A 13110-nucleotide genomic window follows, 5' to 3' on the forward strand; every position below is an offset into this window, starting at 1 on the left:
GCTTTTTGAGGTGGATATCGAAACATTTGGCCAGGCAATGGAGGTTATCTGTTGGGATTTCTGTGTCGAGCTAGCGCTGGTAATCGCTGATTTTTCATTATTCCTCTTCCTTAATTCCTCCATACAAAATGGTCCGCCTGAGTTAGTATGAAGAATAATCTATTGTAAAACTAGTGCGTTGATACTGATTAGATAGAGTAAAAGTGGCCCAGCTTCTGCTGGCATATTCATGACTTGATCATGAGGTTCTTTATAAAGGCATAGAAGAGTATTTTCTTTTTTGGCACTAGAGGCTAGTGCTACCTCAGGTATATAGCCTCGGTCCCGGGCCGATTTTTTTAAAATATACTAGCTAGAGGCAATGAGGTTACCTCAGGTAGTACTATCAGTACAACTACAAACTGGTACACCAAACAGGTTGAAAAGAATAATAGGAAAATAAAAGCATAATTTACCAAGCCTATACGGTATGCTACGGTAGTGGTGCAGTGCTTTTTTTCGTCAGCTGTCCCATTCTCAATCTCAGGTATGTTATACGCACTGGCTAGGTATCATAGGCATAGGCCTCCATTCTCTTATTAAAACAAAGTAGATTTTCAGTATTAAAATGGCTCACACATTCTGCATGTACATGTATATATATAAGGGATTGGCTGGGAATGACGTCGAGAAATACCAGCAAGAAAGTACATGTGAATGACGTTGAAACGGATTGGAGTTATGCTCTCGTCTGATTTCTTGTTCCCACGTTTTTTGGTGTAGTCTGGTCAAACTGTATAGTCTTTGCTTTAGCATTTAGGTATTTTGCGCTATTGTTTATGCCACATTGTAGTACCAAATTATGCTGCACTAGTACAAATATTTCCCTTTTCACCAATAAATATTTGTTACCATATATAAGGGAGCAATGAATTGCATTCCGAATAAACGATGTGTGGTGACTATTAGATTCCCAGACCATGGCATTCGCAAATATAGCAACATAGACTATAGCTCTTCCATGAAGCTCGCACATCAACAAGCTAGGGGAGCACAACAATGGTCATCACATGTGAACTACAGTACATCAAATTATGGTTAAGCTTGTAGTATACCATTGTACATAATAAGATTGTCTACAGTACATTACATTGAATGTTAACTTCCTCTGTAGTGGTCGGTTGCTCTACTTCAACTTCCTCAGCAGCGGTAGTATGTTGTTGTACACCAACTTCTCCTACAAGGGGCCTTGCTTCTGCTAGAGGCTTTAATTTGCTTCTGCTAGGGTAACCCCAACTTCCTCTGCAGTAGGCCTTTGTTCAGGGTGGTCATTGAGGCATTTAATCACAAGAGGATGCAGGCTGTGATTCTTTCCCATCTTATGGATAGCTGGATTTCGTCGCATGAGCTCTATCTTTCCTTCTGACATTTCCTCTTTTGTTGGTGGTGGAATTGCGTTAATCCCAGGACGGTCACCACAATGAAAGTATAGAGAATAAGGACACCAAATGAAAAGATGTCAAGCTTTGTGTTGTAGTCAAGGTGCTCAGCTTGATATTCAGGAGGCATGTACAAAAGACTTCCTGGAGTATCGGATAGCGTCGATATTGATGGGTCTGCATATTTTACGACACTAAAACTTCCGATCTTGGCTGTGAGACCGTCCTCAGTCAGTAGAATGCTGCTAGGACAAAGGTCGCAATGGATTAGTGGAGGGGTCAGTGAGTGGAGGTAGTGATGACCTTTTGACACGTCATGCAGAATGTGGATTCTATCGGAGGTACTTGTATCGGGATTTTTCTCGATAAAGTTGGCCAAGTTTGAATTAAGCCTCTCCATTATCAGACTGATGTTGTTCTTGCTATAGCCATATTGGACTCCAATTAACAAATCCGACCACGTTGGGGTGGTTCAAACTACTTAGAATGCGACACTCTTCGAGGAAACTCAGGCAATAGTCGCCAGCTTCGAGCAACATGTCGTAGAGCTTCTTTGCGACGCATTTCCGCCCGTTTACGGTAACTTCAAAGACTACTCCGTAGGACCCAGAGTCTATTTGGTCCCCCTGTCCCTCCACCTGGACCACCAGAGCATCCAGATCTATCTTTGAGTTTGTTTGAGACGCCATATACGGGGAAAAAGTCCTGAATGTTGTGCTATTAGATCTAACTAATTATCTGAATAATTGTCTGCAGCAGTTAGTCTATAGAGGAGAATTAAGAGTGCATGGTAAACACAAATAGTTGTGCTGATACTGCACATGGAATAAGTGAGTATTTATTACTTACTTTGATATTTCAGAACGAGTATCATTACCACCACAACTATCACTACAATCAGCAACTGGTATGGCAATTATCACCCCCGCAACGATGCCGACAACACACCGATCATTACAGCCGCCCTCAGCCACTGGAATGACGGGCTCCTCGGTATTAGGTAGAGTGGAAACAGCAGCTGGGAGAGAGGAATTGTTACAAGATACAACACTTTCATCGTGATTATTATAACTATTATGTATAATGTCAAAATGTATCTATGGATGCACATGCAGATATGCATGTATTGTACCAGTAGCAGTTTCCATCTGCACAATATACTGCGCTCAAGCAATCTATGGCTATACAAGTAAGTTGGATTCTATCTGACACTCGCGCTTAAAACTTCATTGATTGCTTCTATTGAAAAGAGACCCCTCTCAATCCAGTCCTTTCTAAAGCATTCACGAACTGGTGAGTCAGAGTGAAGTACTAGTATAAATGCATAATAATTAACACAACAATTATCTGGCCAATACTATCAAAAACCACTTGAGGTGAGCAAAAGACCTTCCCTTTAAACCAACTGCCTTTGTCTACTATCTCAGGGTAGTACATAAGAGCCCCTAAAATGTGATGGAGGTAGTACAACGCTACCTTAACCTCCTCTTCCATTTTGAGTATTCTGCCAATTTCCAAGCATTCGTCAAGAGAAGCTATTCTGTGCGTAGAATAATACTTAAAATAAGCCATGCAGGGCGTATTGGTAGTGATGCATCTAATCTATCATTTATTAATTTCATGATAATTATGGTCTTGTAGAGGATGGGTATCCAAATCTTCTGTTCCATCTTGGTTATTTAGCGCCAAAAATTTTATCCCCTTCTGGATTAACAATTACTTGGCTGAAATTGTCTGTGATGTGTTTTAATTCTCTGTGCTTTTGTTTTAATTGTTCTTCAACTGATACTGTACCTTCCTCTATAGTTTATCCAAATGAGTACCAACTAGTGTTGCAACAGGTCTACTAGTAGTATAGCTGGCAAACTGATTGGATGCTGTAGCAGATGTATTTTGATCAATACTAGATATTGCTGTCAGTACCTGGGAGATTGTATTCTCGACGATATTCTCACAGAATCGAACGGAGTGATAACAGTGCTGTCTCGATTGAAAAGAATTATGTAACGCTGGTCCATGCAGAGGTTTTGACAAGTTGAAGAAGACAAGATAAGCTGCTGGCCCACCAATATTATTAATGAAGGGATCATTTCTAGAAATCCCGGCCGTGCACCTACATCGTGAATGTTAACAAGCATACTAGATTCTACTATTTCGGCAAACTTTGTGTAATCATCAGTTTGAAGCTTTTCCATTACTTTATCAACTTTTGAAGCAAACCGTTGACAAAACAATTCAAGTTGATAAGAATGCAAATAAAATTAACGTATTTGATTTCTCCATAATTATGCTGACTTGACTGGAGCTCAAAATTTCGCTTTGCTGTCTATATAGAATAGGATCATTGCAAAAACATATATTTTCTCACTTGTCCATATATAAGCTTGATTGATTTTGTCACCTTCGAAGATCACCTAACCCTATAACTCTAACCCTTCCCATCTCCCACCTACAAATTTAAACTATCAGTAGCCTATTTTCAACCACTGTCTCATTAGCAGTTAAAGCAGTCCATGAAAGTGTATAGTTCGCTCAAACAGCGAAATTTTTGTGTCCACACACACACACCAATCACTCTACATGTACATGTATATATATATCCCTGCTGCGCGCTAAAAACAAGATGTGACATCTTTACCTATAATTATATACTATTAGGCAAAGATGTCAAATTCATAGCTGAGTCTATGGCTACAGATTATTATTATTATGCAAGCTAATGGACTCTCCGGCCAGTTATGGGACAGCACGGGACAGCACAATGAGTTTATTATCAGTGTGGCTTAATTGCCTTGCACTGAAATAGTGCACGTAAAGATTTTAATGAAACTGTTACTTGCTAAATTATTGCACTAACTGTGAACTAGCATATATACTGTTGGTATTTTTTACCAGCTGCTGTGATCAGTGTGATCATAAAAGGATATACATCAACTGTTTACAGTAGAGGTGAATGCAATCGTAAACATTATGATAAGCAAACAAACAGTTCAATGCATATAGCTAGCTGCTAATGTACGTCTTGATAATGTTTGTTTTGGCTTCTATATAAGTATGATAGTCATTACACAATCTCGATCACTTTCAATTGTACAAAGACAAAAGAGAAATGTCTTGATAATGGACCTTTGGCCCTTGTATGGTTAAATGCTATGCAGATGAGCAAATGAGTTTCACAGTTCTATAATGGTCCATACGCCTGGTTAGTGTTCAGTTCAATCTCCTCTTTAGGTGACACCTCCTCATACACAGGACCAATTAGTACAGTAGATCTTGCATTAGCTTGTCCTTCAGCTGCTGGAAAATGCAGTGCTTTCTTATGGTAGCGAAGGTGCATCACTAAGAGTCCAGCGAGGAATCCAATGATCGTGAACAGAGCTGCCGTGACAACCACACTAACGGAAACAGCAATACCAAGATCAGTACCAGTGAATAGAGTTGGGGATTGAGCTGCATAATAGGTAGGTGCATGGCCGCTCAATTTGATTACAGTATAGGTAATGTATATTTACTTGCCTCTACAGACAATCTCTCCTGGGTTCCTGTCCCACTCTCCTGTAGTGAGACAGGTGGAAGTCAATATCCCCTCGGGAAACAGTCCATTATCACACTGAAAGGACCCTTGTGCACCAGGAATAGCTGGTAAAAAATGATCACTGGTAATGGTACCATTCTGTGGTGGGTCCAGTTGAGCAGTGCATCTCATTAGAAGAGCTAAAATTATTAGCATGTTATAATTATACCAACAGCTGATTCGTAAAACTCACTAGTTGTTGGAGGAGCCTGGGTTTGTTGCAATTTACCACACTCGATAGTTTCAGAGTTTGGGTTCCACAATAGTGTACCGTGATCACATGTCACCATCATAACAGAAGACACATACCCAGCATCACACTGGATTGTTACTGTGGATCCTGGCAATCTGCTAAAGACTGATCCAAACACTCCATTCATGGGGTTGGTCAACACAGGACAGCTGCCTGCGAAGGAATCGGAAATGTGCATATGTGTTGATTTTTTAATGCTGCCAGCTTACCAATCATAAAGCTGTACTCAGCAGTTGTACTGTTCCCAGCACAGTTGATAGCCATAACACTGACAGTGTAGTTCACATTGTATAGAACTGTCACAGTGACAGAGGTGGATGTGAGGACAGTAGCAGAGAGCTGGGCCGGAGGTGAGATGGTCACTGTGTAGGTGAGGTCATCTCTACCACCAGTCTCAGTAGGAGAGTCCCAACCAACAGTCACACTGACTTCATCTGCTGAACTGCTCTCAACAGAGTGACTAACTCTTTGAGGAGGAGAAGGGGGAACTGTGTATAGGAGATAGTGTATGCATGTGTTATTCACAGTGAGTAACACATAATTTGACTCACCAGCCAACTGAATGGTCGTTGATCCTATCTCATCATTCGGTGGGTCCAGACAAGTCACTCTGACTCCATTCTCGGCTGTTCTTGAGAGGGTGGATGTTAAACTAGTATTGTTGAAAGCAGTCAGTGTCACAGTGTAACCTTGTTGCATCAGAGCCATATTGAGTTCATTTATCCCACGATCAACAATGATATTTACAGAAAGATCAGATAGGGACCAACTTATGAGAGTTCCAGGAGAAGTACAGGTGAACGTAACTATCTCCATTGGACATGGCCTCTCATCATTCACCAGGAAGGTTGCTGACAAAGAATGACTCACATTCAATTCTATATATACGATTAGTCTAATATCTATCATGCCTTTGATCTCCGTAGAGTTGTGTCTTACCAGTGCTAAAACTTGTCAGGAAACAAGACAGAAAAAACTTCAAGAAGATAAAGTCACATACAGGTAGATCTGCATGTAGCATATTGTCGAAAGTATAGACAACAACATACACTGAATAGGCCTTTCACTCCACTGAATAATTTTCTGGAAATTGTAATTATGATGTCATTTCCTGGGAATTAAGGGACAAAAATACAATCAAGCATTATGTACCATATAGCGGGAAATATTCACTATTTGGCTTAAGAGCTCCCATAAGAAAATTTCGAAGTTGTAATAATCGCGTTTCAATGCAAGAGAAACCACACCCACCACGAGCTTTGCATGTGAAATACGGGTGTATGGGAGTTTCTCCCAGTGTTTTCGTTAACTGCACCGTCGAAAAACGCACATTTCTCGTTATACGATATTCCTATTCCCTAAAGCGGGTTTGTGATGAGCATGACTAAAGTGAATTAGATGGGGAGATGAGAAACAACCAGATTTTGACTGCAACGTTCTCAAATTGCGGAAATGCAAAGAGTGAGCTGCTGGGGCGGATCTAGTAGGTAGCAGAGGGTGCTCAAGCACCCCCTGACCTTGAACAAATAGCTGTAGACCTACCTATAAAGTATTACAGTATAGTGTCTTTTAAAGCTCTGATAAAAGCTTGACTGCTGCACGTTACCGTATACTGCAGTGCTGACTAAGACTTGACAAGTAAATACGGAGTGCAAGGAGCCTCTGCAATGCAAACTAGTTGGGCGGAGCCCGACCGTCCCTGACGGAAGGTCGGGTTTCAAGCCTATGAGGATTTGTTTTGCTGATGTGATAGCAGCTATGAATAAGCTATGAATATTATTATTCTGAAGTGGGTGTTAACCAATTTTACTATGATTTTATCTGGCTTGCGGTTGTGCAACCGGACGTGACACCGACCACATTAGAAATGCTGCAATCTGATTGGGCTGCAACTATAGTTGCAGCAAAGACAAATCCCAGATAAGCTTGAAACCCTACCACCTGTCAGGGACGGTCGGGCTCTGCCCAACTAAATGCAAACCACACCTAATCAAAAAATTATTAATGTGACACTGATACCGCACCAACCAAAAATGACGTCAAAAGGGGGTGTAACCCTAGATTTTCGCGTGCTATACCGTGTGGGATGTTCCTCCTCTTGCGCAGCACCTACCTACCACTTTTTTTAGATCCGCCACTGAGCTGCGCATGCAATTCGAAATAGTTTAACACAATCAAGTATGTGTACATCGTCGCAACCGATTAACCTCGCATTCGAAACCCGAGCGATACCTTCTACCAATCCAGTGAATAAGTCGCAGCAGCACAGGCCGGTAGCAGCAAACTACCGTATAGCGTGAGGGGCTTAATTTTGGTCCCAGCTTAGTATGCCATGAGAACCTGTATAGCTCGACTCACCTTTGAGGGGTAGGGCAGTGGACAGCATGGCCTTCCTTCACAAGCACCTCGTTGATGAAGATGTCCTCCTGGCTTGTCGTATCGTACAAGTCGACACGTAGGGAATTCCCCACATGAGAGTACACCTGAGCAGGGATACAAGCGTTATACAAGGGGTATTTCCCAACATGCCTATAATACATTATCACCTGACGGTTTAGTCTTACGACCTAAAAATAGGGTTTGGCCAATTCACCGTACAGAGTTGTTCACAAATATAGTGGCGCTCAGCTGATAAATGTTTAATTTGTAGTAAGCTGTGAGATCACACACATGCAGCTGCACAAGTAGCTCATGTGTAATTTGTAGCTAACTGTGTGTGATCTCACAACTTACTACAATATCAGCCACTTAGAGCCCCACTATATCTGCATAGCTAAAATATTTGATTATGTGGTCTATAGCCGCTAACAATGCAAACAGCCATTTAGACTGCTGCACAAGTAGCTCATGCGTATATTATCTCCGGGATGAAACGGCTGCCTTGCGAGACTACTAACAATAAATAAGCTCTATAGCAATGTACAACCCTTTTCACCTCACTTGAAATGCAAACTTTACTAGAGAAAACATAAGTCAACCACTAGCTATGTACACAGGGGGGGTCCACTGTAGGCTCTGTACACTAGCTACAGTGCACATGCACAGTGGGACCACACTGTAGGCTCTGTACACTAGCTACAGTGTACACAGTGGGACCACACTATAGAAGCTCTGTATAGAGTAAGTTGCAAAACTCCGTCAGACATCAAAGTGCGTCAGGTAAAAGGGCGTGTAACGCACAAACAAAACAAGAACTAATTACACACACTGACAGATGGCCATGGGCCTATTATCCAGCGAAAACTTGGATAGGCCAAGTCACTTCCATGCAGTCCGAGCAGTGATAACTTGAAAACAACTACTGACGGAGTTCGGCGACTTACTCTACTAGTCTACAGTGTACTGTTGTACACAGTGGGACCACACTATATAGGCTCTGTACACTAGCTACAGTGTACACAGTGGGACCATACTATAGGCTCTGTACACTATAGCTATACAGTGTTACTATATAGTGTACACAGTGGGACCACACTATACAGGGCCGTAAGAACCAGGGGGGCCGGGGGGTAACTGCCCCCCTGGTTTTCAGACAGTGAAATGGGGTGGGGCTCTTCTGCAGAGTCCAGCAGATCACAGTCCTGATATTATATATGTGCCTTTCTAACCACATTGGTTAAATTCATGTGGTTTGTTGCAACAACGTACACTGTAAAGTAAGTTGATCCACATGCAGCTGAAATTTATATAGCTAGAGCTCACTATGGCACAATATTCATTCTTCAGTACCTCAGCCTGCCCATGATGAAGAAGGTAGGCGAACTAAGACCTTCTTGTTACAAAGCTCGATGACTTCCCATCGTCTATTCTTGCCTTATATACACAAGTTGCTAACTGATTCGCTTGACTTAGAAGCAATTGCTCGTGGTTTTGCTTCCACTAACACACGCCGAATAAACTATTTTGCTATAGCTCTCACATGCAGATTATTTTATTTTTATGCATCTTTCTCCTGTTTATCTCTGAGAACATACAAAATGTAAAAAGTTCGCCTCCGGCGGGACGGGAGGTGGAATTTCCCCCTCCCGGACCCACCCCCTGCGTCGCAAGGAGAGGGTCCATTCCTTTTTTTGCCCCCCTACCTAAAAAATCTTCTTACGGCCCTGCTATAAGCTCTGTACACTAGCTACAGTGCACACTGTGGGACCACACTATAGGCTCTGTACACTAGCTCACAGTGGTACCCATGACACTGTAGGCTCTGTACACACGTACTGCAGGTAAATTAGGATAACGTATTTCAGCTTTTTGCCTCACCTGAATCATGAGGTATTTGCTCATTGTGAGTTGCTTGAACCTGTCGTTAGCCTCAGCTGACCACTTGCCATCTGATGAGCTCTGAATGGTGGGTTTGACGGAGGTGAGGAAACACTCGATGGCCTGCATATCGAGCTCTGTGTCATTGGAGGAGAGCTCATACCATACACTAGTATTTACCATCTCCACGGTACAATAGTCCACAAATACCACATGGCATAGACCTGTGAGGGTGTGTGTGGGCGGTGTGAGGAGTAGGTATAGGAGTGAGTATAGACATCTGAGGGTGTGTGGGTGTGAGGGGTGGTGTGAGGTTGTGAGAGTGTGGGTGGTGTGAGGTTTGTGAGGGTGTGAGTGGTATGTACCTCATTTGTCTCCTCGACGACCTCCATGCGTGGACAACGAGTGCTGATACTGTCCAGTAGCCGTCTCATGTTCGTCGTGGCAACCTGGTCGGCCAACTGGGCCCAGAAGTGGCCAGCATCAATGTACTGCAGGATTGATCAGTATGCAACGTGGCTTTAATCTCACAAAGGTCAAACAAGAATAATAATCATAAGGTCATTATTACACTTAATTAATGCACATACCGAATATTTGCTGGTGAAAAAACTTTGAGTGTTCTAGCAAGGATTGTGAGTACTAGTTGCGGATTATATTTCGCATATGTTACATGTATATACTCGTAAAAAAGTTTAGTAATAAAAAAGAATTTAGAATAGCTAAGAATCTTACGGAAATCTTAATTTAAATATTGTACGGTCTGTTACTCTACCGTGTCATGTTACGTGTAGGTGTTTCAAGTGCATACGTGCACAGCTACAGCAAACTGTATCTGACCGATTATCATCACACGTACGACACTGTCACTATTCCCATGGAGACTACTAACTATGTCTTCTGTACTCCTAATATTTTGCTGCCTCCTTGGTCTGGGGTCAGCCTGGAACCAACCGAGCACCTGCTATGTTAGGAGCCAATGCTCCAGTGGAACTGAGACACAGCTAACAAAGATTAGTGAATCACTCGAATATCTATCAGAGCTGAAACACATTCGTGAACCACTGGAAACTATTGCCGACAGATTACTGGGTAAATGCGTAAGATATATTGCTCACAGTCAAAATTGACTCAAAAAGTGTGTATATTGCTGTAACTACAATAATCTGTCTCTTAACTGTTGCAGATGCTGAAGGAAATGCAAGTGCACCGGTGTCAACTACCAGCATGCCAACAGCAGCCACATCAACCATCGAAGCAACAACTGCTACTACCAGTGAACCAACAGCAATGACCACAGACCCACCAACTGATTCTGATTGCGGTGGACCAGGATGGACGAGAGTGGCCCACATTAACATGACTGACCCCAACTAACAATGCCCTCAAGGACTTCAACTGACAGACTATTCGATAAGATCATGTGGTCGTATGCCAACGGGAACGTCTGCCTACGGTGTTTGCTCATCTGTCATGTTTCCAGTGGGTGGTGTCCAATACAGGCAGGTGTGTGGGAGAGCAATAGGTTATTGGTTGGGATTAAACTATGCATTCTGGGGATACCATACTGGAGGTAGGCATACTGTCGATGTTGCATATGTCGATGGACTCAGCGTCACGCATGGGCAATCTCCACGCACACATATCTGGACGTTTGCCAGTAGTCTGTTCATTGGAACCAGTATATTGACCGCCGTCATTATCGCTGTCCTTGTGACGAGGGGAACACTTATGGTTCTCCTCCATTTGTGGGAAATGACTATTTTTGCGATAGTGTGGCCATACCTACTAACTGGATTGTAAACCCGTATCGTTTCTATTTCAACATGCGCTGTGGAATGGTCAGTCGAGCTTCAACACATTCCTCCGTGGTTTACGAAAACTCTATCAACTAGCTCCAACTACTGATGACATTGAGCTACGAATGTGCTTCTATGATACCAGCACATTATCTAACACGGGACTTCAGTTCATGGAACTATACGTCAGTTGAAGCGATTATATGAAAGAGTAAATGATAAATTTTGCTGACTCTTAGACATTTTCTCTATATAAGTTTAGCTGAGTGAGAACATAATTATATGAACACTATAATACAAGTACCTATAGTCTTGTATTGTAACACTAGCTATAATTTTATATTGTTGCATTTTGATTGAAGAAGCCACAGCGCATTAATGGTATTATGCATGGCTTATAATAGCTAATATGTACATGTAGTACACTCACCTCATCTCAACACAGGGTGCAAGCAAAATGGTGACCAAGTGGAGGAGTGCAGGGATGTTGGGCATGAGGGTGGTGTGCCTAGCGATGCATGTATTGCCTGAGGGGTTTAACACCACATAGCCTGCCATCATCAGTCTATAACGACGGTCCTGCATGTGGTTCACTGTTGACCACGATACAATTTACTGAGTCTCGCTAGATACGGGCCTGTCGGTATCCCCTGGCAATGGTCATCTGGTGGAAGGTCACTCCCCACTCCAAGTTGGTACCAAATTATATGCTTTGCTGCACTCCTACACTCCTACAAATATTTCCCCTGTTACTTTATTTTATTTTATAACAATTCAGCATAACAGCATAGGATAATTATACACAATTAGCTGGTTGCTAAATATAAAATGCATCCTAAAGTGTACATGCAGACACACTGACAGTAACTATATTGCATGTGTGTACTAACAAGTTTGTTCCATAAAGTTTCAGCGTGTGGGAAGAATGAGTATTGGTACATTGATGTTCGAAATCTAATTGGTACCAGGGAGAGACCATTAACTGAACGGCTATTGTAAACAATCTCTCTTCTTACCAATTAAATATTAACATAATTTATAAGGGAGCAATGAATCGCATTCCGGATATACTGCAAGGTGTGTGGTGACTATTAGATTACCAGACCATGGCATTCGCAAATAGACTATAGCTCTTCCATGAAGCTCGCACATCAACAAGGGGAGCACAACAATGGTCATCACATGTGAACTACAGTACATCAAATTATGGTTAAGCTTATAGTATACCATTACATAATAAGGTTCTAGTAGGTATTTGTCTACAGTACATTACATTGAGTGTGAACTTCCTCTGTAGTGGTCGGTTGCTCTACTTCAACTTCCTCAGCTGCAGTAGTATGTTGTTGTACACCAACTTCTCCTACAAGGGGCTTTGCTTCTGCTAGGGTAACCCCAACTTCCTCTGCAGTAGGCCTTCATTCAGGGTGGTCATTGAGGCATCTAATCACAAGAGGATGCAGGCTGTGATTCTCTCCCATCTTATGGATAGCTGGATTTCGTCGCATGAGCTCTACCTTTCCTTCTGACATTTCCTCTTTTGTTGGTGGTGGAATTGCGTTAATCTCAGGACGGTCACCAATGAAAGTATAGAGAATAAGGACACCAAATGAAAAGATGTCAAGCTTTGTGTTGTAGTCAAGGTGCTCAGCTTGACATTCAGGAGGCATGTATAATAGACTTCCTGGAGTATCGGATAACGTCGATATTAATGGGTCTGCATATTTTGCGACACTAAAACTCCCGATCTTGGCAGTGAGACCGTCCTCAGTCAGTAGAATGCTGCTAGGACAAAGGTCGCAATGGATTAGT

At 42.2% G+C, this 13110-nt stretch overlaps 2 protein-coding genes across 3 annotated transcripts; both read right to left on the reverse strand.

The window, feature by feature from the left end:
- Positions 1 to 4441: 4441 nt before the first annotated feature.
- LOC135346723 (uncharacterized) lies at positions 4442 to 6340 on the reverse strand. Its single transcript, XM_064544449.1, has 7 exons — positions 6295 to 6340; positions 6185 to 6253; positions 5797 to 6123; positions 5455 to 5733; positions 5186 to 5398; positions 4935 to 5132; positions 4442 to 4868 (listed from the first exon to the last, which is right to left on the reverse strand). The coding sequence occupies exons 3-7, from the start codon at positions 6059 to 6061 to the stop codon at positions 4600 to 4602; spliced, it is 1224 nt and encodes a 407-aa protein (XP_064400519.1). The 5' UTR covers positions 6062 to 6123; positions 6185 to 6253; positions 6295 to 6340; the 3' UTR covers positions 4442 to 4599.
- On the reverse strand, positions 6243 to 10062 carry LOC135346817 (ATP-dependent RNA helicase TDRD9-like). Of its 2 annotated transcripts, XM_064544573.1 has the most exons (5): positions 9868 to 10062; positions 9683 to 9726; positions 9503 to 9625; positions 7604 to 7728; positions 6243 to 6356 (listed from the first exon to the last, which is right to left on the reverse strand). In XM_064544573.1, exons 2-5 carry the CDS (start codon positions 9683 to 9685, stop codon positions 6350 to 6352), a joined length of 258 nt encoding a protein of 85 aa, XP_064400643.1. In that variant the 5' UTR covers positions 9686 to 9726; positions 9868 to 10062; the 3' UTR covers positions 6243 to 6349. The 2 variants fall into 2 exon arrangements, with proteins under 2 accessions (XP_064400643.1, XP_064400635.1); XM_064544565.1 differs by having other exon boundaries at positions 9503 to 9726.
- Between the last annotated feature and the right edge of the window lie 3048 nt (positions 10063 to 13110).

This window comes from Halichondria panicea, chromosome 1 (assembly GCF_963675165.1).
Source record: "Halichondria panicea chromosome 1, odHalPani1.1, whole genome shotgun sequence".
In the NCBI taxonomy this organism is placed as follows: Eukaryota; Metazoa; Porifera; class Demospongiae; order Suberitida; family Halichondriidae; genus Halichondria; species Halichondria panicea.